The sequence below is a fragment of the Spea bombifrons genome, chromosome 1, assembly GCF_027358695.1.
Source record: "Spea bombifrons isolate aSpeBom1 chromosome 1, aSpeBom1.2.pri, whole genome shotgun sequence".
Taxonomy (NCBI): Eukaryota; Metazoa; Chordata; class Amphibia; order Anura; family Pelobatidae; genus Spea; species Spea bombifrons.
In genome coordinates, this window is record NC_071087.1 from 9,205,193 (window position 1) to 9,232,788 (window position 27,596).

Genomic DNA, 27,596 nt, shown 5'->3' on the forward strand with positions numbered 1-27,596 from the left:
ATGAAGATGGTCACTCCGAGCTTTCTCCTGTGGGGGCTTCTGCTTTATATTCAGGGTAAGGATGTATACTTATTACAGGATTGTATATAAAATAATCTCAAAAATACTTTGTTTCCTTAAAAATATAAATAAATGTTATTATATTTGAGCTGATTGCTAGAGATCAAGAAATATTATTTTTTACAACCCTCAGGATCCTGTGGACAGATTGTGATGACTCAGACTCCAGACTCTGTCTCTGTGTCACCAGGAGAACGCGTCACCATGACATGTAAAGCCAGTTCTGGTATTAGCAGCTACCTAAACTGGTACCAACAGAAACCAGGACAACCCCCAAAGCTCCTGATCTATTCTGCCAGCAGCAGATACACCGGGACCCCGGAGCGGTTCAGCGGCAGCGGGTCGGGAACTGATTTCACTTTAACCATCAGCGGAGCGCAAGCAGAAGATGCAGCAGATTATTACTGTCAGCAGTATCAGAGCTACCCTCTCACAGTGATACAGAGCCGTACAAAAACCTTCCTCTTCCATCTCTATTATATCATACAGAATAGAAACCACTGATAAAAATATTCTGAAGCTCAGCGCAGGTGTTTAGCCCCGAATCACTAACACAGAATGTATATGCAAAGTCTGCAGTACTGTTACACAGCTTTTCCAAATCACAAAGCTACTTTTCTTTGAAACTTTTCTAAACATACCTAACAGATAATCAATGTAACTATAAATCTGGACAGAAAAGCTGAGAGTCCCGAATCTCTGGGGTTTAATCGCCGCAGTCATTCATTTGAAGAGTTACCTTGACTGACCGTACATGACTGACGTTGTGATAAAGCTGGCAAAACAATTCATTTATTGGAATATATAAGGTTGGGAGTAAAAATCTGTCCCTTGGCCCCCGACAGCCTGTAACCTGTGCAAATATATATTTCCACTTACCGTTAACCAGGGGAGGGCTGGCAGCCTAAGGCCTGGGGGGCAAGTCTAGTCAACTGGCCCATTGCACCATCAAAGCGGCTGCGAGCGACATTGAAAGTGGCCGTCGTGCGGCAGTCACTCCACCAGCGCCTAATGAAATTAAAGTGGCCGGTGTGCACGCCCTGCATGCCTCAGCTCTTCATCACACCCCTTTTAAGACGTGGGAAGAGGAGCTGAGGCATGGCCGTTGGGTCTGACAGCCGCATGATGCAGGGGCGTACCTACAGTATTTGGCACCTGTGGCAGACCCTGTATGTGGCACCCCCCCCCCACACACACACACTTTAAAACTGCATAGTTTCTATGGTTAGGCAAACATTGACAGGGGTACAGCAAAATTGTTATCATATACTTAGGGATTACGCAGCACCACCATCAATGTGTGCCTATACATTGAGCCAGACACTGACAACCCCTATCACTATATACTAAGCCAAACATTGATGTGGTGTAGGCTTACCACTTTAGTGACTGGCATAGTATATAGTAGGGATGCACCGAAATGAAAATTCTGGACTGAAACTAAAAATTCAGCACTTGGCCAAAACTGAAGAAAAAAAAAACCTTTAAAATACTTTATTAAAAGTAACACCAAAATTAGACAAAAAAAAATCATATACACATATATATAACAACAATCACAATCCTATCATGCCTAGGTTCTAGCATGTGCTGGCTGACTTAGCATGATAGGAGTGTGATTGCTGTTTGCAATTATATATATATATATATATATATATATATATATTAATACTGTCATTGGATTATTCTGTCCAATAAAAGTGTTAACACACCGAAGTTGGACCAAAAAATAATTTATAACAGCAATCACACTCCTATCATGCCTAGGCAGCCACTACATGCTGGAATCTGGGCATGAAAGGAATGTGATTACGGACTCCCTATGCCAAGCTATCCCCCAACACTTACACATCCATGCTATCTGAAACCCTCATTCACAAACATTCAGCATAACACCCATCACTCTCACACACTTACATTCAGCATAACACCCATCACTCTCACACACTTACATTAGGCATAACACCCATCACTCTCACACACTTACATTCAGCATAACACCCATCACTCTCACACACTTACATTCGGCATAACACCCATCACTCTCACACACTTACATTCGGCATAACACCCATCACTCTCACACTTACATTCAGCATAACACCCATCACTCTCACACACTTACATTCAGCAAAACACCCATTACTCTCACACACTTACATTCAGCATAACACCCATCACTCTCACACACTTACTAATCCACTCTCTCCTACCTTTTCTTCTTTCACTCTCACTTTTCCTCCTCTTCTTCTTCCTGTCCTGTGCACTGAGCGCGGAAGACGGTGGGCGTGGCTTCAGTGTTGTGCGCCGGGATTTGACATCAAGTCCCGGCGCACAGCCACAGTTGCTGCGCGCATCGTTTCTGAAGGCGTGCCGGCATGGTGGCACCCCTCAGATGAGCGGCAGCCGGGGCGGACCGCCCCCTCCCCCCCCGCCAGGTACGCATGACGGCCGCATTCAATCCTGCTCGCGGCCGCTTAGTTTTTAACTTTGCGGCCGCAGCCGCATTGAATGCTCGTCTGCCGGTCGTCCGTCTGGCCCCCCTGCCCCCCGGCCCAGCCCGCCCCTGCCGTTAACCCCTTTCCTGCCATCTAAACCTCGCTGGCAACGTAGACCTTGGAGCCATCCATATAGCTTATGAGTAAGTTCACTACAAGCGATCACAGGTGAAATATTTCTGTAGTGTGGTGGTGTCGCCATCTTCTCTCCCTCATACAGAACCTTTGCATGTTTAACCCTTTAAGGATACAGTTTTATTAGTTTCCACTCGAAGACACAGAGGGTCTCAGTATTTTGCTATATATTTTGGTTCCATTGTTATTCCCCCTTCTCTCATTTATTGTACCAACACAAAACAAATTATTTTTTTCAGGAAAATTAGGGCTTTCCTCTGAAACCATTCTCACTTATATACTCTATAATTTAATATGAAAATGAAAGGACAAAAAAAAACTATTTTTAACAGTATTGCAATGAGTTTTTTCTACCGAGACTCCAGCTGGAAGCTGTATATTAGATAAATTTACTAAGGGTGTCAGGGCTTTTACGTAAAATAGTGTTTTCAGTAAAGGAAAAAAAGTAAGTTTAATATCACATTCATGAAGGCAGAAAGCCATGTTTATTGAAGAAAAGTATAAAACCATTACAGGAGACTAGATGCAGCGTTCTAATACACATCTACGAAGAGTTGGGTTCAGAGTCAGAGGAGCCTTTCATAGATTTTCTACTTTTTGGCTCCCACAAGATCATCAACCGCATCATCATCAACATCACAGCGCATGCGAATATCTACCCCTGAAGAGTGTTGGGCCCTGGACAGTTGCCCCGTTTTTAGCATTACAGATGGGTTCTTTTTCAGTTAGTTAAAAGGAAAGTGAGCATTTAAATACAGATTCTGGGGTGCTCATGAAATAAATATAAACATACAACAGAAATGTGATCAATGCTATTTAGAAATGCTTTGCTTAAGTATAAATATTGAGGATTCATAAAGCTACATATACATATATATTACTTAGATCACTTGTTAGGCAAGTATTTCTATTTCTGTACTTTTTTGTGCACATTTTGAAGCCCCGGATAGATTTCTGGGTTAAGGATCTCATTAACTGGGATCCAGAGAGGCCTTCCTAGAAGAGTGGAAGCTGTTATAGTAACAAAGGAGGGAACAGCTACATATTAATGTCTATGTATTTAGAATGTGATGTCATCAAAGTCCCTGTGAAAAGGAAAATACGTTGTCATAGCAGCCCACCCCAACCATCAGACAGAATCAATGTTGAGGTGGAAAACAAGAGCACTTTATTGAAGGAAAGCATAGCTTTATATACACCACTCTATCAGATAAGGAGCTTAATCACATTAACTAAACAATACCCTGTCCAGACAGCCTCGCGTCACAATCCCACCACCAAACACAGAAATTCCCGCATAACCCAGAGTCACCTTTTTTTCGGGGGGTGATCCCAAGGGAGCAAAGAACCCAGAGTATCGATGGATACCGACGTGATCCGTGGTCGGGACTCCGGATGGAAGCAGTTCGAAAGTTTCCTGGGACAGTCCGCAATACAAACGGCTGGAGGCTCCATAGCCGCGGTTGCTGAACCTCGGTCTAATGGAGATGCTAGAAAACGGGGTTTCCCAGTGAGCTCCCAAACACCTCTCGCCGGTACCCCACCACTCACTTGGCAGATATACATAAGGGCGCTCTGGTGGGGCCATGGGCATCCGAGATATTTAGGGTTAAAGTCAGCAGGCATTCCTATGGATCCTAGCCGCTAAACAGTTATGGAGCATTACAGCTAAGACCTGGTCAGGCACAGGGCAAGGGAAACGGGGACTAGAAACCAACTGGACTAGAAACATAAGGGTGTGATTATACACCTGTGGGAAAGGTGGAACAGGGGAAAACAACTCCAGAACACGGTAAACAGTCCTCTGCAGCCCTGGTTCAGTGGCATATTTAATTTAAAATATGAAGCGTATGACCTCCTATGGACTACATCTCTCTTTATCCACAGACAAAATGGAAATGAGGGTCATCACATCATAACCTATAAATACAGTTGCACCAGAAGTAAAAAGAGAAAAATACATTTGTAGCCTAGATCATGTTTCAGTCATAATTATGGCATTTTGTCATAAAATCAATCCCTATTGCATTAGGGAGTTTTACATTACTGAGAGGGTGATAGATAAGTGAAATGGCCTTTAAGAAGCAGAGTACAAGCTGATACAGTGAGTGGATTTAAACATACATGCGACAGGTAAATGGCTCCTGAATCTAAGACAAGGGGGAGGACTGATTAAGGTCTAAGTCTTTATATCAGGAAAAATAGGCAGACTAGATGGGCCAAACAGTTCTTATCTGCTATCAAATTCTATGTCTACCCTATGATACGGTGTTTACTGCCCCCTACAGGGGTTTGAGGGTAATTTTAATTTGTCGTTCTATGTACAACCCTGTATGTTAGATAAATGCACCAAGGGGTCAGGGCTTTTCAATAAAGAAAAAGGTTTTAATTTCAGGTGAATAATAGGAAAAGGTAAGTTTGTCACATTCATGAAGACAGAAATTAAAAAACAACATATTGGAAAATCAGCCATATTTAAAGAAAATCAGCAGAAAATAAAAAGAAGAACATGCATTTTATTGGGTATCTATATTAATAAACTATTCTAGATTTTAACTAAACAAACAAGCATCGTTTGCCAGTATTCTAAAAAAAAAGTGAATAGAAAACGTCACGTCTCTTACATCTCTCGCTCGCTGCGCTGGGAAGAGTTTGTCACAGAGAAGGGCTCGGTGACGCAGAACAATGTCATTTGCATGTCCCCTGTATTTACATATTTCAGTATCTCAGCTGTCACTGTATATAAGGTTCCTTGTACAGGAGAAATCTTATACCCTGTATATGATAATCCACAGACATGAAGATGGTCACTCCGAGCTTTCTCCTGTGGGGGCTTCTACTTTATATTCAGGGTAAGGAGGTATACTTATTACAGGATTGTATATAAAATAATATATATTTTTAAAAATATAAATAAATGTTATTATATTTGAGCTCATTGCTAGAGATCAAGAAATATTATTTTTCTAACCCCCAGGATCCTGTGGACAGATTGTGATGACTCAGACTCCAGACTCTGTCTCTGTGTCACCAGGAGAACGCGTCACCATGACATGTAAAGCCAGTTCTAGTATTGGCAGCTGGTTAGCCTGGTACCAACAGAAACCAGGACAACCCCCAAAGCTCCTGATCTATTCTGCCAGCAGCAGATACACCGGGACCCCAGAGCGGTTCAGCGGCAGCGGTTTTGGAACCGATTTCACTTTTACCATCAGCGGAGCGCAAGCAGAAGATGCAGCAGATTATTACTGTCAGCAGGGTAGCAGCTTCCCTCTCACAGTGATACAGAGCCGTACAAAAACCTTCCTCTTCCATCTCTATTATATCATACAGAATAGAAACCGCTGATAAAAATATTCTAAAGCTCAGCGCAGGTGTTTAGCCCCGAATCACTAACACAGAATGTATATGCAAAGTCTGCAGTACTGCTACACAGCTTTTCCAAATCACAAAGCTACAGATAATCAACGTTAAACAAAACAGGTGCAAATAAGCGCAAAAAAATAATTTATAGAATATTGTGAAGTCACTATAAGTTTGTCCCTCACACTAATAAAAGTGAGTGCTGTCTACTAAAGGTCAAACTCCACAAGTTGGCCCAAATAGAAGTGAATAAAAAAGAAAATAAGTGGCGCACATATAAAATAAAAAAATGAAATATGATGCTTCCCAGGATTATCAATGTAACTATAAATCTGAAGAGAAAAGCTGAGAATCCCGAATCTCTGGAATCTAATCACCATACCTGGGAACATCTGGGTTCTGGTTACTCGGAGCCTACCCTTCCGGGACGAGGACAGCACCGGCCACTGATATCAGCACTGAAGTCAGGGGCATTTACGTTGACGGCATATATTTTTTTAAGTTGTGCATATTTATAATGATAGTTATAAGGGATGTATATTGAAGTTGAAGCATATATGGATGCAGGTATGTGACAGCTTGCAAGGCAATGTGGAGAATTTTTTAAATATAACAAGATCTTATGTCATTATAAGACTGGCTATCCACGTCCAGTAGTTGGTTTTCTTTGAGGAAAATGCTGAGAAATCACAACAAATCATATTTTAACCCCTTAGCGACAAAGCCCGTACGTGCACGGCTAAAACAGCTTAGGAAGCAATCGGAATCGCCTCCTAAGCATAAACTGTATTGCTGACATGGAGGCAAGTAGCAAAACAACCCCCCTACCCCGATAGCCTTGTGATTGCTCCGAAGAGCAACCACAAGTGCCATCCTGTAAATGACATTGCCGTCATTCACAGGATGGCATTAACAATAGAAAATGAGTTCCCATACTTCATAACATAATTAGGTCCTCAGGCATAAAAATCTGAAAAAATATTCATAGAAAATATTTTTAATGCACCAAATATTATAAAGAAAGGAAAACTGTTATGCTGGAGTATTCGGCTTTCTTAAATGTACCTCTGCCATCTGCCTGTGACCTCAACCCTCGTGATATAAGCCACTGTTCAAGATCAAGACCCTCCAAGTGCAGCAGGTCACTTCATTCTAACAGGTTTCACCAAAGAAATGGCTTATTAAGAGCAAAAATGGCATGCATATCATAGTCCACACATATAGATATCCCGCATATCATACAACTCCTCAAAATGTTCCAACATGGAACCTAAGGTGTTTGGGACTATAACACAATTAACCAAGACATTTAGGACAATACTCAGTTTCCATCTTTGTGGGAACAGTTTGGGGAAGACCCTTTTCTATTCCAGCATGACTGCGCCCCAGCGCACAAAACAAAGTTCATAAAGACGTAGTTGGATGAGTTTGGTGTGGAAGAACATGATCGGCACGGAGCCCTGACCTCAACCCCATCGAACACCTTTGGGATGAACTGGTATGGAGATTGCGAGCTGGACCTTCTCGGCCAACACCAGTGCCTCAACTCGGAAATGCTCTACTGGATGAAGGGCCTAAAATTCCCACAGCAAACCTCTACTCTTCTGTGAAGAATTTCCACACAATTTTGGAGGTTACTGGTGTTATAGCTGCAAGTGGGGAGACCAACTACATATTAATGTCTCTGTATTTAGAATCCAATGTCATCAAAGTCCCTGTTGGTGTGATGGTCAGGTGCATACTTACAAACTTTATTTTGGTAGCAGCAAAATTTGTTAGGAAATTTAGAACAACCATACCGCTTATAACTGAGGTGATTAAGGAACTTAATTCCACTAGGGATATAGAAGAAATGTTACATAGAAGCTCTTACGCATTGGCACATATGAGAAAGCCTGCAGTAGGTGGAAAAAATGTTTCAATATAACATAGGAAAAAAAGAGAGAAATGTTAACAAATAATGGTAAAACTGGAGAAAATGGAGACCATCTGTGTACTAGAGAGAGTTCTAGAATATGTATTCTGATTCCTTGTTTCCTATGTGGGTGTTATATGTGTATGAGGGAAGTTTATTGTATGACTGTTTAACTTGATGTACGAAGGAAAAAGTATATAAACTGATGGCAAAATTTGCAATGTTCGTCTCTTGAAGTGGATACTAATTACCGTATTTGCTCAATTAGCAAATGCTCTGAAAAAGACCACTCGTCTTATAATCGGGTCGTCTTATAATCAGACCTCAAATAGGTCTGACTATGAGACTAAGATCCAGATCCCCTGCAGCGCTGCAGGGGACCTGGATCCTCCTGTCTTATGCCCCCTCCCAAACTTACTGGTGCTTCTGACTGGTGTGTAGCCACCCCGGCATGTAGACGTCTCCGCGATTCACGTAGACGACTTCCGCTGCAGCCGGAAGGAGGTGTGGTTAGCAGCGGGGGTTGTCTGCGCTCATCGCGTAGACCTTACCCGGCTGTCTGTCACGGACTGGGTCCAAACAGATGACTGAAAGGACCCAGCGCGCTCGAAGATTGTATGCAGGAGTCACAGTGCAGTAGTAGAGTTTGGACAGGGCCTGGTTGCAGGGTGACCACACTCACCCAGGTGTTGAGCACCTAGGGTTGTGCAGCCAAACACCAGCGCCCTGATATGGCAGCGGATGTAGTCCAGAACCAAACGAATCCTGCAGGCACCCTGGAACAGGCATGAAACTTCACACAGGACTCATGTGCGGGATGCTGCAGGCTGGGAGTATGGAAGCTAAGCAAAGGGTAATATAGCAGACACATAACAAGCAAGGGAAAGGGAGACCAGGCAAGAAACATGACATACAAGATATACATGATACAGGGCACAAGACAAGGAATAAACATAACCAGACAAGATATGCATGATACAGGGCACTACATCGAACAAGACATGAACAAGACATCCCTCTACCGGGGATAAGACAGGACAGGTAAGGACACCCCACAGGTTACATCACAGACTGACACACATGAATACAGAAACTAGCCTAGGACTACATGATAACTATTGGAGATTCCGTCACATGATATGGCCATAGTATGCTTAGCCCACCACTACGCCAAAGTACTCCAATGACGGCGGGTCCTAACGCTAATCCCTGCTGACGAAGATACAAAACAAACCAAACATGTAATCCAAACACACAGCACTGACACATACCTTTAGACTGCAGACTGAGACAAACAGAACACACAGGTGGGGTGCACCTTATCAAGGAAACAGAGCTGAAGCAAAAAGCTGAAGCAGAAGCAAGGAATGGAAGATCAGAACAAAGCAAAAAGAAATCCAGGAATGGATCGAAGCAAAGCAGAGAAACTAAAGCAAGACAGATATGCAGCTCCGCAGCCAGGCAGAACGTGACACTGTCAGAGAGAATGGACGCAGGCAACCTCCACTGCTAACCGCACCTCCTTACGGCTGCAGTAGACGTCTACCTGCTGCCCCGACTAGTACACACCGGGGAATCACAAGCACCGGTAAGTTTTGGGGGGAGTGTTAAATGGGGGGCATAATGCATTTCTGTAGGCAGAGTGCTCTATGAAATGCCTTTTAACCTCCTTAATGCCACTCTGCCTCCAGAAATACCTTTTAACCCTCTATATGCCACTCTACCTCCTGAAATGCCTTTTACCTCCCTATATGCCAGTCTGCCCCATAATATGCCTTTTAACCCCCTAAATGCCAGAGTGGCATATAGGGGTATAAGGCATTTCTGGAGGCAGAGTGGCACATAGGGGGTCAAAAGGCATATCATGGGGCACAGTGGCATATAGAGGATTAAAAGGCATCTCATGGGGCACAGTGGTATTTAGAGGGTTAAAAGGCATATCATGGGGCCTGCCCAGTGGCATATAGGGGGTATAAGGCATTTCTGGGGCAGAGTGGCAAGCCTGGGGGCAGATGTGCATAACTAGGGGGGCAGGCTGGAAAATATTTTTCTCAATCATAGCTATTATTTTAAAAAAATAATTTACATGAATTAACATTTACTGGTAAAACTTTTTTCCTATAGGGTCATCTTATATACGGCTCCTGAATCTAAGACAAGACGAAAGACTGATTAAGGTCTAAGTCTTTATATCAGGAAAATGGGCAGATTAGATGGGCCAAACTGTTCTTATCTGCTATCAAATTCTATGTGGCTACCCTGTGACACGGTGTTTACTGCCCCCTACTGTTGTTTTTTTTTAATTTGTCGTTCTAGGTACAACCCCGTATATGAGATAAATGCACCAAGGGGTCAGGGCTTTTCAATAAAGAAAAAATGTTTTAATTTCAGGTGAATAACAAGAAAGGGTAAGTTTAATGCAACATGCATGAAGACAGAAGTTTGAAAAAAACATATTGGAAAGTAAGCCATAGCTTTTGTTGAGTATTTATTAAGATAAAATTATTCTAGATTTGGAATAGTTCTAAACTAGCATCATTTCCCAGTATTATAAAAAAGTGAATGGAGAACGTCACGTCTCTTACATCTCTCGCTCGCTGCGCTGGGAAGAGTTTGTCACAGAGAAGGGATCGGTGACGCAGAACAATGTCATTTGCATGTCCCCTGTATTTACATATTTCAGTATCTCAGCTGTCACTGTATATAAGGTTCCTTGTACAGGAGAAATCTTATACCCTGTATATGATAATCCACAGACATGAAGATGGTCACTCCGAGCTTTCTCCTGTGGGGGCTTCTGCTTTATATTCAGGGTAAGGATGTATACTTATTACAGGATTGTATATAAAATATCTAATACTTTGTTTCATTAATAAATGTTATTATATTTGAGCTCATTGCTAGAGATCAAGAAATATTATTATTTTGTACAACCCCCAGGATCCTGTGGACAGATTGTGATGACTCAGACTCCAGACTCTGTCTCTGTGTCACCAGGAGAACGCGTCACCATGACATGTAAAGCCAGTACTAGTATTAGCAGCTACCTAAACTGGTACCAACAGAAACCAGGACAACCCCCAAAGCTCCTGATCTATTATGCCAGCAGCAGATACACCGGGACCCCAGAGCGGTTCAGCGGCAGCGGGTCGGGAACTGATTACACTTTTACCATCAGCGGAGCGCAAGCAGAAGATGCAGCAGATTATTACTGTCAGCAGGGTAGCAGCTTCCCTCTCACAGTGATACAGAGCCGTACAAAAACCTTCCTCTTCCATCTCTATGATTTGATACAGAACAGAAACCGCTGATAAAAATATTCTAAAGCTCAGCGCAGGTGTTTAGTCCCGAATCCCTAACACAGAATGTATATGCAAAGTCTGCAGTACTGTTACACAGCTTTTCCAAATCACAAAGCTACTTTTCTTTGAAACATAACTTGCCTGCATAATATGCAAGTAAGTGTAGAGAAATTCCTGAAAGGGAAATCTCAGGGGGTGAGGAGTAGGGGGTTGAGAGATCACTCAGAAACTGGTTCAGTTGATGAGGTAACCACAAAACCTCCAAATGAAAAGACTGAGGAATGTATATTTTTGAATTTTAGTGAAAAATAAAAGCTTATAGATAATCATTTTAATGTTTTAACCTGGGACAGAAAACTAGAGCGTTCTCACTCTCTGGAGTCTAATCACCGCAGTCATTCATTTTGAGAGTTACCTTGACTGAGCGTACATGACTGATGTGCTAAAGCTGGCAAAACCACGTATGTATTCAATAACGTATAAAATGCCTACAAGTAAAAATGACTGAACCCCCTTGGCATCCGTGGAACCTGTATAACATATTTCCACTAATCTCTAATTCTTTCAGTTTGGACCCCAGGAGCCACAAGCGATCACTACAAGAGATCACATATAAAACAGATCTGTAGTGTAGTGGAGGCAGCCATCTTCCTTCCCCCATATAATAGTTTAACCCCTGCAGGGTTTTTTTTACACTAGTTTGCCCGTGAAGATCCAATGGGTTTCAGCATTTGTGCTGTGCCTTTGTTCAGCTGTATTTTCCCCTCACTCATTATTGTACTCACACAAACCATATATTGTTTTTTTTTCTTCCCTCAGGACAAGTAGGGCTTTCTTCTGAAATAATAAAGAGTTATATATACCCTAGAATTTATTATAAAAGGAAGAAATCACTGTATTGTGGAATGTGAGAAAATACTTAAAAACCACTTACTTTGCTTTCAACAACATTTAGCAGGGAGAATGTGAGTGAGTGTCAGTGTGAGTGTCAGGAACCTTGCCAGGTCAGGAAAGAGTCTCAGCTTGGGGTTAATGGTTAAATCAGATTGCTGGTCTTTCTTCATAATGAGAACCAAGTACAAAAAGGAAAATAAGGCACACAATAGTCCAGAGACAGATGAGTAAATCCAAGGCAGGCAAGTTATATCTTTTGTTGCAGATAATTCATAAAGCAAAGCATAAGGTAACGGACATGAGAGTTCATAGTATGAAGCCTGAGAAAATCCTACAACAGCAACAACAGCTATGAAAGCAGGTAGGCAGATATACACCGGTGATTACAGTTCTTACCCCAGAGTTAATAGCTGAAGTCCAAGTGAGATATTGGAGCTATAAGGAGTATAGGAATCTGTAGAAGGTGTAATTATGACAAACAGAATCAATGAAGCAGAGTTGATGTTCCAATAAGACTTCTTATAAAGATACGCAGGCTTCTGTAGTTGAGGAACTTGAGTCTGGTAATCGTAATTCCAGTGGAACCAGGTCCTTTAGTCAGGTAAATGCAGGTTAAATCACAGGAGATCAGGAACCAGATTACACAGTCTGTAAGGTCATCACAGTCTTAATGTAAAGGCACCTCACAAACAGGGGAGTGTCCAGGTATAGGCCTGGTCATTATTATTATTATTAATATTATCTCTTATTTATATAGCGCCAACAGTTTACGCAGCGCTTAATACAATACATAAATTCAAGGGGTCTGACAAGACAAGAATTCACAGACTAATAAAAACCGATACATTAGGTGGAGAGGCTTGGCCCGCAAACTTACAATCTTGAGGGAAATGGAGTGACAAACATAAGGCACAGAGAAAGGGTGAGAGGTAGTGTGATGGTCGTATCAGTGACCGGGAATTTCTAGCAGCTAAGATGGCGCGGCTTCTCTGAAGAAGTGGGTTTTGAGATGTTTCTTGAATGTTGGGAGGGAGGGTGAATGCTGAAGGTTCGGTGGAAGTAGATTCCAGAGATATGGGGCAGATCGAGTGAATTCTTGTAGACGGGAAAAGGAAGAGGGGATAAGTGAGGAGGAGAGCCTTAGCCCATGGGAAGAACGTAGGGATCGAGTAGGAGAGTATTTGCTTATGAGGGCAGAAATGTATGGAGGGGCAGTGTTATGGGGGGCAGTATTATGGAGGGCCTTATATGTTAGTACCAGGATTTTAAATTTAATTCTAAAGGTAATTGGGAGCCAGTGGAGGGTTTTACAGAGGGGGAGAAGCAGAAGAGGAGTGACGTGCAAGGAAGATAAGCCTAGCAGCAGCATTTAGGACAGACTGTAGAGGAGAGAGTCGGGAGGCAGGGTAATAAAGCCTGTTGGTTAGGTCAGGTGTGGCAATGGCATAGGCTTCAGGTGGAGGAGGCATAGATATAGCATAACCAAACACAGCTGAACATATATACACAGAACATGGATATATATATAGCCAGACAAGACATTTGCCAGCCTGATAGCATGAGTGAGAGTGTAAAAGTGCATTAGTGAGAGGGCGTGATTGAAAAATAGCGTGAGAGAGCTTGAGCTTGTAAGGGGGTGTGAATAGGAGTGAGTGAGATTGAGAGAGTGAGTGAGTGTGAGAGTGTGAGTAAGAGAACAAGTGAGAGAGCCTGAGTGAGTGTGGGAGAGCATGAGTCAGAGTGTGAGACAGCATGAGAGTGAGATTGTGAAAGAGCATGAGTAAGGGCGAGTGAGAATGTGAGACAGCCTGAGAGAACGTGAGAGGGCTTGACAGAATCTGTAAAAGTGTAAGACAGCATGACTGAGCATGAGAAAGCATGAATGTGAGAGAATGTGTGAAAGAGTGAGAGAGCATAAGAGGGTGTGTGAGTAAGAGTGTGAAAACAAAGTGAGAGAATGAGATCATGAGAGAGAGTAAGTCTGAGACAGCCTGAGTGTGTGAACAAGCATGCATGAGAGCATGAGTGAGAGTGTGAGACAGCATATATTAAGAGCTTTGTGTAGTTTAAAACACATAAATCGTGTATTACTGGTTACCTCCCTCTGCTGTCACTCCGTGTTGTCATGGCTTATGCAAAAAATACAGTTATTCTTAGTAGCCTAGTTGTGGGTCTTTGTGATTTTTTTGGACTCTCTTTTTCTCCTGTGATGCTGCTACCTGCCTTTATCAGCCTGTTTTATCATAAAGTTATATGGCTGACAGCTCACAGCGCCAGGACAGGGGTAAGCCCACCCCGTTACATTACCTATCAGTGTATTAAGTGCATATGAGCTAGCACAAAATGGCTTATCAATGTTTTTTAATGTGAGACAGCATGTGTCAGACCGGGAGATTGTAAGATAACATGAATGAGAGTGTGAGTAAGTGAGAGTGTCAAAAAGTGAGTGCGTGAAAAAAACAAAATGCTAACAAAATGATGATGATGATGATGGGAGAAGGGAGTTATGGTATACAATTATAAATGCCTTAATCCGTATATAGTAATATGCCCTCACAAACATGCTTATTAGAGAACATGTAAGTTACTTTGCAAGTGTCACAACACAATGCAATCAAAACAAATTTTTATGCGAAAAGGAATCATTCACCTATCTAGTCTGCCCGTTGTCTCCTACTTCACAGACTCAGTCCTTGGTCTCGTCTAAGATTCAGGAAAGCAATATGTCTCATAGGTATTTAAATCAGGTCTTTATATCAGGAAAAAAAAGGCAAACTATATGGGCCAAACAGTTCTTATCTGCTATCAAATTCTATGTGTCTACCCGGTGATACGGTGTTTACTGCCCCCTACTGGGGTTTTTTAATTTGTCGTTCTATGTACAACCCCGTATATTAGATGAATGCACCAAGGGGTCAGGGCTTTTAAATATAGAAAAAATGTTTTCATTTCAGGTGAATAACAAGAAAGGGTAAGTTTGATGCCACATTCATGAAAATTTAAAAAACAACATGTTGGAAAATAAGCCATATATTTTTAAAGAGATTAAAAAAGGCTTTTGTTGAGTATTTATTAAAATAAAATTATTCTAGATTTGGAATAGTTCTAAACTAGCAACGTCTGCCAGTATTCTAAAAAAGTGAATTGAAAACGTCACGTGTCTTACATCTCTCGCTCGCTGCGCTGGGAAGAGTTTGTCACAGAGAAGGGATCGGTGACGCAGAACAATGTCATTTGCATGTCCCCTGTATTTACATATTTCAGTATCTCAGCTGTCACTGTATATAAGGTTCCTTGTACAGGAGAAATCTTATACCCTGTATATGATAATCCACAGACATGAAGATGGTCACTCCGAGCTTTCTCCTGTGGGGGCTTCTGCTTTATATTCAGGGTAAGGAGGTATTACTTATTACAGGATTGTATATAAAATAATCTCAAAAATACTTTGTTTCCTTAAAAATATAAATAAATGTTATTATATTTGAGCTCATTGCTAGAGATCAAGAAATATTATTTTTACAACCCCCAGGATCCTGTGGACAGATTTTGATGATTCAGATTCCAGACTCTGTCTCTGTGTCACCAGGAGAACGCGTCACCATGACATGTATAGCCAGTAGTACTGTATACGGCTATGTAGCCTGGTACCAACAGAAACCAGGACAACCCCCAAAGCTCCTGATGAATGATGCCAACAGCAGATACACCGGGACCCCAGAGCGGTTCAGCGGTAGCGGGTCGGCAACTGATTTCACTTTAACCATCAGCGGAGCGCAAGCAGAAGATGCAGCAGATTATTACTGTCTGGAGAGTGACAGCGCGTGATACAGAGCCGTACAAAAACCTTCCTCTTCCATCTCTATTATATCATACAGAATAGAAACCGCTGATAAAAATATTCTAAAGCTCAGCACAGGTGTTTAGCCCCGAATCACTAACACAGAATGTATATGCAAAGTCTGCAGTACTGTTACACCGCTTTTCCAAATCACAAAGCTACTTTTCTTTGAAACATAACTTGCCTACATAATATGTGAGTAGAGACATTCCTGAAAGGGAAATCTCAGGGGGTGAGCAGTAGGGGGTTGAGAGATCACTCAGAAACTGGTTCAGTTGATGAGGTAACCACAAAACCTCCAAATGAAAAGACTGAGGAATGTGTATTTTTGAATTTTAGTGAAAAATAAAAGCTTATAGATAATCATTTTAATGTTTAAACCTGGGACAGAAAAGTACAGAGTTCTCACTCTCTGGGGTCTAATCACCGCAGTCATTCATAGTAAAAATGACTGAACCCCCTTGGCATCCGTGGAACCTGTATAACATATTTCCACTAATCTCTAATTCTTTCAGTTTGGACCCCAGGAGTCACAAGCGATCACTACAAGAGATCACATATAAAACAGATCTGTAGTGTAGTGGAGGCAGCCATCTTCCTTCCCCCATATAATAGTTTAACCCCTGCAGGTTTGTTTTTACACTAGTTTGCCCGTGAAGATCCAATGGGTTTCAGCATTTGTGCTGTGCCTTTGTTCAGCTGTATTTTCCCCTCACTCATTATTGTACTCACACAAACCATATATTGTTTTTTTTTTTCTTCCCTTGGGACAAGTAGGGCTTTCTTCTGAAATAATAAAGATTTATATATATATACTAGAGTTTATTATAAAAGGAAGAAATAACTGTTATGCCGCCCTTAGTCACAATGAGAAGGCTGAGGTTCTTATCTCACAGATGTTTAATGCACATATCAGGTTCCAACTAAGACATTTACATCAACACCGTAGAACTAAATAAAAATAAATAAGAAAGACAAATCATCAGACATACAGTCAATTACATAAAAAAACACATGACTGGAAACTCATAATTAGACAGAAATACACCTACATACCACTTTTGCCTGCTTGTGAACTAAGAGAGGGGTTTGTATCTTGAATTTTCTTAATCAGATGGCTTATGATTCTCAGAGATAACTTTATGACTTCTGATGACAAGACCATTCAATCCTTTATGTAAGTGATTTGTAACAATGCATTATGGGAATAAAATACATTGACAATTATGCTCATAAGCGCCATCTAGTGGACACAGAAAACTTTGTGACTGCAAACACAACTGTATTGTGAAAGTAGGCAGCGGAGGGGAGTAGGTAAAAACGATAATTTTAATGTATAAAAGAAAGGCAAACTTGTTGTCCTCCGTTTCGGATGTCACAGAGTCCAGGCTTCAAACTTCGTAGCAGCGCTACCACAAAGAAACGCCGTCTTAGTCCTCTGATCCACTTCCGTAATGCTACTCCTCCTCCCGATGTCGTCAACACGCACTACGCGTTTCGCTTATCGCTTCATCTGGTCTATGAGGACAGAGGACTAAGACGGCGTTTCTTTGTGGTAGCGCTGCTACGAAGTTTGAAGCCTGGACTCTGTGACATCCGAAACGGAGGACAACAAGTTTGCCTTTCTTTTATACATTAAAATTATCGTTTTTACCTACTCCCCTCCGCTGCCTACCTTCTTTATCTACAAGTACCAGTGTGGGATAAAGAAGCTCCTAAGGAGATCATCACACTCTATGTATGGGCATATTTATGCCCTTTAAATTGTAAGGGTCCGATCTGCTTAATAGCGTTTTTTTAAAAACGTACTTTGATATACTACACCATAATTTTTTTTCTTTTCTCTTCCTTTTATATATGAACCTTTTGGATACTGTGTGTGAGAACTCTCGCTGGAAGGGTATCTTTGTACATGTTATTTTTGTGTTGCACATATAATTTACTCACTTATTATTTGGGTGCGCAGACACTTGTGTGGTTTTGATTGTATTTAATTTGGAACATTTTGGGGAGTTTGTTCCTGTGTTTTTGCAGCACCACTTCACCAGAAGGTGTAACATTTATATTTAATTAGAATATTGCGCTTCACTTTTTTTGTATTTTGAGTATTACAACTGTATTGTGGAATGTGAGAAAATACTTAAAAAACACTTACTTTGCTTTCAACAACATTGAGTGAGACAGAGACAGAGAGAGAGAGATAGATACAGAGACAGAGAGAGACAGAGAGAATGTGAGTGAGTGTCAGTGTGAGTGTCAGAAACCTTACCAGGTCAGGAAAGAGTCTCAGCTCGGGGTTAATGGTTAAATCAGATTGCTGGTCTTTATTCATGAGAACCAAGTACAAAAAGGAAAATAAGGCACACAATAGTCCAGAGACAGATGAGTAAATCCAAGGCAGGCAAGTTATATCTTTCGTTGCAGACAATTCATAAAGCAAAGCATAAGGTAACGGACATGAGAGTTCATAGCATGAAGTCTGAGAAAAACCTACAACAGCAACAACAGCTATGAAAGCAGGTAGGCAGATACACACCGGTGATTACAGTTCTTACCCCAGAGTTAATAGCTGAAGTCCAACTCAGATATTGGAGCTATAATGAGTATAGGAATCTGTAGAAGATGTACCTATGACAAACAGAATCAATGAAGCAGAGTTGATGTTCCAATAAGACTTCTTATAAAGATATACCGGCTTCTGTAGTTGAGGAACGTGAGTCTGGTAATCGTAATTCCAATGGAACCAGGTCCTTTAGTCAGGTAAATGCAGGTTAAATCACAGGAGATCAGGAGCCAGATTACACAGTCTGTAAGGTCATCACAGTCTTAATGTAAAGGCACCTCACAAACAGGGGAGTGTCCAGGTATAGGCCTGGTCATTATTATTATTATCTTTTATATAGCGCCAACAGTTTACACAGCGCTTAATACAATACATAAATTCAAGGGGTCTGACAAGACAAGAATTGACAGACTAAGAAAAACCGATACATTAGGTGGAGAGGCTCGGCTCGTAATGGGGTGACAAACATAAGGCACAGAGAAAAGGTAGCGTTGTGGTTGTATCGATGACAAGGAAGTTCTATCAGCTAAGATGGTGCGGCTTCTCTGAAGAAGTGGGTTTTGAGATGTTTCTTGAATGTTGGGAGGGAGGGTGAAAGCTGAAGGTTTGGTGGAAGTAGATTCCAGAGATATGGGGCAGATCGAGTGAAATCTTGTAGACGGGAAAAGGAAGAGGTGATGAGTGAGGAGGAGAGCCTTAGCCCATGGGAAGAACGTAGGGATGGAGTAGGAGAGTATTTGCTTATGAGGGCAGAAATGTATGGGGAGCAGTGTTATGGAGGGGGGCAGTGTTATGGAGGGCCTTATATGTACCAGGATTTTAAATTTAATTCTAAAGGTAATTGGGAGCCAGTGGCGGAGCAGCAGTCCAGGTGAGTGTGTGGTGCTGACGGCCAGATGCCCACCAGACATTTGCCCGGGGTGCCAGATTGTCTGTTCGGGGCTAGTGTTTTTACCCTTCCACCCCTTGGCCAATAGCTGGGGAGGCATGGATGCAATTCACCCAGAAAGTGTAACCTTTAAAAAAAAGACCTTTCACCTATCAATTAATGCCATATTTTTTTTTAAAAAAAAGATAGCAAAACATTTTATTTTCACTGCAGCAGATGCCAAAGTGGCAAATGCTTGTTAGGAGCATGTCGTAATACACTGGTTTACCAGCGACATCATGTGGTTGAAAGATGAATTACATCCTCGACTACAATGAAAACCCATATAAAACATATCTGTGTTTTGATCAAGCTATGTTTAAATTTGGAAAGTGTCCAAATAGTACAAGCACAATGATTGGGGTTATATGTGTCCACCCATGACAGGTCCACAATATAATGTTAAGGAATACATCTAGGCAAGACTACTAGGTCTTGTAAATTAGGAAGCAGGGAAGATAACAGAATGACCAAGGCAAAAAAATACCTAATAACCTCACATTCCTACAAATTTGAGCATAATGTGACAATGGTCACAGGAAGATGCAACTGTACTGGACCAACAAATTATAGACAATGGCTCAGAAAAAGAAAAAAACATGCCTTACCTACAGTGCCCTTAACAACTCACTGCTCTTATCTAGAAAACTATCCTCATTTTTAGGATTAGCATAGATTCTAGCCTCCTAATACCCCACGTGCATCCTAAAGAATGTCCTTCCCACCTTGGTAATCTCCATACTACTAGGTTCTCCACATCTCCCTTGCTACAATGAAATCCTCCTCTCCTAAGCAGTTGGAAATACACCATATGACCAAAAGAATGCAGACACCTGACATTCCAAACCCATTCCTAAACCATGGGCATTAAAATGGAGTTGCCCTCTCCTTTGCAGCTTTAACAGCCTCAGTTTATCTGGGAAGACTTCCCATAATACTTTGGAGTGTATCTTTGGGAATATGTGCCCATTTAGCTAAAGGAGCATTTGTGAGGTCATGCACTAATGTTAGACAAAAAGGCCTGGCTTGCAATTGTTCAGATTCATCTCAAATATGTTTAGTGGGGTTAAGGTTAGGGCTTTGTGCAGACCACTTGAGTGCCTCCACACCAAACTTGTCAAACCATGTCTTTATAGAGCTTGCTTTGTGCACAGTGAAAATGACCTTCCCCAAACTGGTGCTACAAAGTTGGAAATATATAGTTGTCTATAATGTTGTTGTATGCTGTAGCCTTAACATTACCCTTCACTGGAACTAACTGAAAAAGAGCCCCAGACCATTATCCCTCCTCGTCCAAACTTTACAGTAGGCACTGTGCATTCCAAAATTCTCCTGGCATCCTCAAAACCCAGATTTGTCCATCAGACTTCAAGATAATGAAGCATGATCTATCAATCCAGAGAACACATTTCCACTGCTCCAGAGTCCAGTGGCGTGTGCTTTAGACCACTCCATCATTCAGGTGAGTGTTAACACAAAGTCAAGTAAGGGTTAAAAGGCATTTCCAAACAATTAAATGTCCATCATTCTAAATATTTCTCTACTGACCACTTCTGCCGACCACTTTCACTTCCATCTTCTTCTTCTATCTTCTCCCTTCTCTTCTCTCTTCAGTCTTCAGTCTGATATCTTCTTTCTTCATCCACATCACCATGGACAAAACTTGGTGGGAACTTCCTCCAAATGGTGGTGATTTCAGTGACATCCTCTCCCCCGATTGGAGGAAAAAAGAAAGTATACCCTCTTTGAATTCTCTGGTTTTACATATCATGATATAATAACAGTCATCTGTTCCTTAGCAGTTCTAAAGAATATGTAAATACAACCTTAGATAAACAACAACACATAGTACATAGTGTCATGATTCATTCAACAAAAATAAAGCCAAAATGGAGAAGCCATGTGTGAAAAACTAAGTACACCTTTACTGTTTCCATAGTAATTAAGATGCTAAATTGCAGACAGGTGTTGTTCATCAAATGCCCTTGTTAATTGATCATCTGCAAGTATCTATAAAAGCTGTATAAAAAGTTGTAGCAGTTGTTTAGCAGTTTGTTGGTATGGAGCATTCGGGTTTGTCTTAACACAATGCCAGGGAGAAAAGACAACAATCTGTGAAGGGTTATAAGGCATTCCCAAACAATTTCATGTCCATCATTCTACTGTGACAAGTATTATTCAATAGTGGAAAACATTGAAGACAGTTGCCAATCTTCCCAGGAGAGGACATCCCAGCACATTCACCCAAAGGTCAGACCATGCAATGCTCAGAGAAATTGCAAAAATTCCAAGACTAACATCTCAGACTCTACAGGCCTCAGTTAGCATGTTAAATGTTAATGTTCATGGCAGTACAACTAGAAAAAAGTATGGTTTGTTTGTAAGGATTGCCAGAAGAAAGCCTTCTCTCTCTAAAAAAAAACATGGCAGCACAATGGAACGATGTCCTATGGACAGATGTAGTGCAGATGTTTGGCACAGTGCCACATTAGGCTAAAGCCAAACAAAGCATATTAGCACAAACACCTCATAAGAACTGTCAAGCACTGTGGTGGAAGGGTGATGATTTGGGCTTGTTTTGCAGCCAAAGGGCCTGGGAACCTTGCAGTCATCAAGTAGATCATGAACTCCTCTGTAAACCACAGTATTCTAAAGTCAAATGTAAGGCCAGTTGTATGACAGCTAAAGCTTGGCAGAAACTGGGTCATGCAACAGGACATGACCCCAAGCATACCAGCAAATCTACAACAGAATGGCTGAGAAAGAAACGAATCAAGGAGTTGCAATGACCCAGTCCAAAGCTCAACTCGATTGAAATGCTGTGGCGGGACCTTAAGAGAACTGTGCATAAACAAAAGCCCACAATCCTCAATAAACTGAAGCAACTTTGTAAAGAAGGGTGGGCCAAAATTCTTCCACAATGATGTGAGAGACTGATAGTGAAAACAATTACTTTCAGTGTTTGTCAGTCTAGGTTAGGTGGATGCCAGGAAAAGTTACCTGCCTGACTGTAAAGTTAAGTGGAGGAAAGATAATGGTATGGGGCTGTTTTTCAGGGGTTGGGCTAGGCCTCTTACTTTCATTGAAGGGAAAATGTAATGCTTAAGAATACCAAGACATTTTGGACAATGCTATACTTCCAACTTCGTTTGGGGAAGGCCCTTTTCTATTCCAGCAGGACTGTGTCCCAGTGCGCAAAGCAAGGTCCATAAAAAGATGGTTGGATGAGTTTGATGTGAAAGAACTTGAATGGTCCTCACAGAGCCCTGACTTCAACCCCAATGAACACCTTTGGGATGACATGGAATGGAGATTGTGATCGTCCAACATCAGCGTGGCCTCACAAATACTCTACCGGATGAATGGGCAAAAGTTCCCAGAGAAACTCTCCAAAATCTCGTGGAAAGCTAATTCAGTGGCATTTTTGATTCAGGAACAAAATTAGTTGCCTGGTGCCCACATTCAGTCTCACTCACTCTCTCGCATTCTTGTTCACTCTCTTTAAATATTTCCCTACTTTCTCTTACTGTCAATCAATGCCATAAAAATTGGACTAGGTAATCTCTAAATAGAAGTTAGGCGCCTCAAAAATTTTGTCATATAATTACAAATTAAAAATGTCTATACCCCTATAAGCTATGACGCTGGAATACAATATAATGCATAACTTTCCTCTGTTTCTTGACTATGTAAATTATATTTACTAAGGTTATAGTTAATCTTGCATTAAGAGAGAAGGTTTGAGATGCACAATAAAGGAGCCTTATGCTTGCCCCATTATCCTTACTCAAAATGTGGGGGTCACAGGGGGCATACTTGATCATGGCAATATGCCAATATATGCAGGAGCCCGGGTTATCATCCCATGGTGCAAACTCAAATGTGTTTAGATTTAACTGATGGATGGGGCTCACAAGTTGATCAGCTTTAGTGTCAAACTACAATTTACTCAACGACGGTAACCACAAATTATAGAAATTAAAGAAAAATGTTCCGTTTCAACACACTTGTATATGATGCTTCTAGCCTTGGCCGAGACTGCTACACAGCTCACGACCAAATGACTTTGCATTTCCTTCTTCATGGGTAACTGATCTCACAGAGATGCATGATCTAGGTATGAAAATGAGTTTTTGCTAATCAGCATCTGCATCAGCCTCTGTCCCTTCTCGAAAAGAGTTTTTGTACAAGCAGGTGCTGGAAGTTATTCACCGTGTTGGAGTTTTGGTGGAGGAACCAAAGTAGAAATCAAAAGTAAGTACCTCTAGCTATGCCACTACTAATATGTCATAATATCAACTATATCTCCAGGGTTTGTGTATTTTTAAATTTGCACCAAAATAGTTATATTTACGAAGAAACACTTATTGTTTTTTTTTCCCAATGTGGAGTTATGTTTTCTTTCAACAAAAGACATATGCGGACTTAATTTCTTCATAATAAAAAATGTACATTTTAGAATTTCACATATCTGTTTTGAAAGTATTAATAACGCACTTTTATCACCATATTTCATTTACAATTCTAACCATGAAATTCAGATTAGCCATGACACTAGCATAGAGCAAAGTTTTTGTTCATCGTGTATATGAGAAGTTGACACTGTGGCGAACGTTCGGTAAAGGTACCAAGGTAGAAATAAAAAGTAAGTATATTTTACCTGTTCCACGTCAGCTCATGTGTGCATGAAATATTTGTCTATTTTGATATTTTAAAATTCTGATAAACATTTGGTAAGTATCAAAGGAAAGCACCTTTGGGCTAATACAAAACAAAAATGTGAAATTTTGAAATGAAATTATATATACATGATATCATATTTCATAAATGACTGTCTCAAAGAGTATAATCCATTTTATTCATATTTATTATGCATTATTATTATTTTATCAAGATTATCTGTTGGTGTTGTGTGGCATATAGCGCTTAGAATCAAAATCAGGGATAAAATAACACAAAATAAATAAGATTTATGGAAAAATGGTAATCACTCTATAAGACAAAAATTCATAGGGAATGTTTAATCCTAAACCAATGCACATTATTGCTTTATCAGAATTAATATTCATATTTTAAGCTACCAAAACTTTACATTTCTATTTGTTCTATGGATGTATTCTCTTTTATAGATTTCTTTTGGAAATCTATAATAATGTGAAACGCGTTGGCATTTTTCAAAAATATTTTAAATATTACCCTAACTTAATGAATAAATGACTACTTCTGAGAAGTAGAGCTTTTTGTAATAGGCATGCATAGGAAATAAGCATTGTGCTGTAACGTTTGGTGCAGGAACCAAGCTAGAAATCAAAAGTAAGTAAATCCTATTGACTATTTCTTATAATAACATATGCTTTTTAGATTTTTTTTCTTTAAATTAGGGCTAAAATGTCATAATGTTGATATAGAATTGGAGGCGAAGGTTTCTTATCTTATTATTGAGGTGGTTTCTAAATAAGACATTCATTTAAAAATTCTTCAACCCCAGCGGTATAAAATAAGGATTAAAATGTAATAGGTAATCCTAATAACCACTGAATTAGACAGTTTTGGACTAGTACACATTTTTGTACTAAGCACATACGGGAAGTAAACATTGTGGTACACATTCGGTAAAGGAACCAAGGTAGAAATTAAACGTAAGTACACAAAAGAATAGTCTCATATAAATATTTTACCTTCTTTTTTTGTTAAATTGCTTGGTTTTACATAAATAAAAAAAAAATATTAATAAAACATAAAAAGGTAGAATTTTTTAAGAATATACTTATTTTGAAGTTTTCTAGTAGTCAGAATCTTTATCTTAAAAAAATGTCCATTTTCAGAGGGTTTGAAAAATATATTAGAGATTTAAAAAAATTGCCCTAGAGTATTTGTCAAGAAGTTTAACGTCAGTATGTCACAGTGGATTTTTTTTGGGGACTTGACCTAAACCGAAGATGAAATGTAAGTGGTTTCCGATAACAAAATACAATTACAATTATTACAATTTCAAATTTTAACCAATTTGCTTTAATAAAATGTAATAAAAGTGACATATTTTACATTGTGACAATGAATATACTTGCTATATTTTTAGGAAAATAAATATAACAAATTTAAAGATTACATAATATGTTAATTTAAACCACAGATAAACATTTTCAACTTGTCAGTGTTTTCTTGTAAATCTTTCATAATCCAAAATGCATATATTTATAAAAATATGATAGATAGATAGATAGATAGATAGATAGATAGATAGATAGATAGATAGAAAGATCTATGTAGGATTTTTAAATGTTCCATTTCAGATTATGTTTTTTTTTATTCTTTTTGTCTTTTTCTTGCCTATATTTCCTTGAGTCCTTCTTGAGAATGTTGTTCAACTGCCACCCATGTTATACTTTGTTACCTGGGTCATGAGAACATAATTATGGATACAGATCCCATGACTATGTAGCCGTAATTGCATTTTTCATGGTTATTTCTCGAGCTATAGGCTATATTTCTCAAGTTGGTACTCAACCCACCAAGTACTTAAATCATCTATTTCTTTCTTTCTTTGGTTTCTTTGCCCATATGCTATAAGATGTATGTGCATTAAGTTGGACTAAAGTGAAGGTTGACGTATTTTTGGATAATTATGGATAGATACACACCCAAAGTCCAACTTCTGATGACATAAGTCTAGTGGAAAGAGAAGTATATGATCAAGCAGAAGTGTGACCGCACTTCCCAACATACTTAGAAGAAATCCTTACAGTCTCTGCTAGTTCTAGAACGTGTCATATCTTTAATATACGTTGCTCTCCAGTTATTTGGACAGTGTCATTAGAACCTTCTAGATTACAACAGAATATTGTAAAAGGTGCTTGGTGAAAACTCTAAAAATCTAATACATAAGTAGTTCATTTATAACTCCACAGTTGTTGTTAAAACTAGAAATCCAGTGGTCCTCAACCAACAAGTCTAACGGTGGGACTTGTGGTTTAAGGTCAGATGAGGAGGGTTGTGCTGAAGGCGAAAGTAACTCTAAGTAAGAAGTCTACCTCTTTTATTATATTGTATCTGCAATAAGAGACTCCATCAGGAGTCAAAGGGACATTGCCACGTTTGAGACCTAACATTGCACTGGTTTTGTTTTATAGGTTTGTTTTTATTTGTTTCTTTTGTATCTGTGATAACATATAAAAGAGATATGAGCGGTGACCCTATATATTAATCAATGTATTTATTTCTTTTTACAGGAAGAGACACTGCCAAGCCATCCGTGTTTATATTCTGTCCCGCAGTGGAAGAGATTAAGACAGGGCAAGCAAGTGTTGTCTGTATGATCAATAACTACTACCCTAGGTCAGCGGAAGTCACATGGAAAGTGGACAACCAGGTCATGAATTCCGGCGTGCTCACAAGCGATGTTATAGAGGAGAAGGACAGCACGTACAGTAAGAGCAGCACTCTCACGCTTTCCACTGACCAGTGGTCAAAATTCGAGCAGTACACGTGTGAGATAAAACACGAAACGTCAGCGACGCCATTCACGGCGGGATTCAAGAAATCAGATTGCCCTGCGTAGAAGAGTGGAAGAGTTATACAAGTTTATTTCATAAAGCCTCTCTCTTTTTTTTTCCCCTTCATTAGCTATTTAAATATTTCTATGCGCTATGTCATCGATCATGTCCTATGTCGTTTTACAAATGAATACCGGTTGGACTTGTGTAATTGGTCGTGGTGAACAATGTCACGGTTTTCTCAGCAAAGTTCTGTTTTGTAAGGCTTTGGAATGTCAAGGAAAACCTTTTTATTTTGGCTTTCATCTTTTATCTGAAAATGAATAAAAAATATTCTGCTTCATACGGTTTTGCCTTTGTCTTCAATAAACCAACAGAAGGATCAATTAGTGATTAACTTAAATAAATAGTCTAAAATAAAAAATAAAAAAAAGAATCATTTAATCACAGGCGTTAATTAAATATTTCATATGAGGGGTGCTGGGCTTGTAAGCCGGGCTTGTTATGAGGTCTAAAGAAAGCATGCGAGTGCAGGTCGCCTCAGGAGCTGTTATTACATCAAACACGGAGTTATTACATCAAACATGGAGTTATTACATCAAAC

The 27,596-nt window shown here is 40.1% G+C and overlaps 2 gene segments (V, D, J or C); both read left to right on the forward strand.

Annotated features, from left to right (window-relative positions):
- On the forward strand, positions 1–27,335 carry LOC128478356 (Ig kappa chain V-V region MOPC 21-like). The segment is given in 4 exon segments: positions 1–55; positions 194–487; positions 23,718–23,753; positions 26,729–27,335. Coding segments are annotated over 4 exon segments (714 nt in total).
- LOC128478373 (immunoglobulin kappa variable 1D-12-like) lies at positions 5,491–6,131 on the forward strand. The segment is given in 2 exon segments: positions 5,491–5,545; positions 5,671–6,131. Coding segments are annotated over 2 exon segments (426 nt in total).
- Positions 27,336–27,596: the final 261 nt, after the last annotated feature.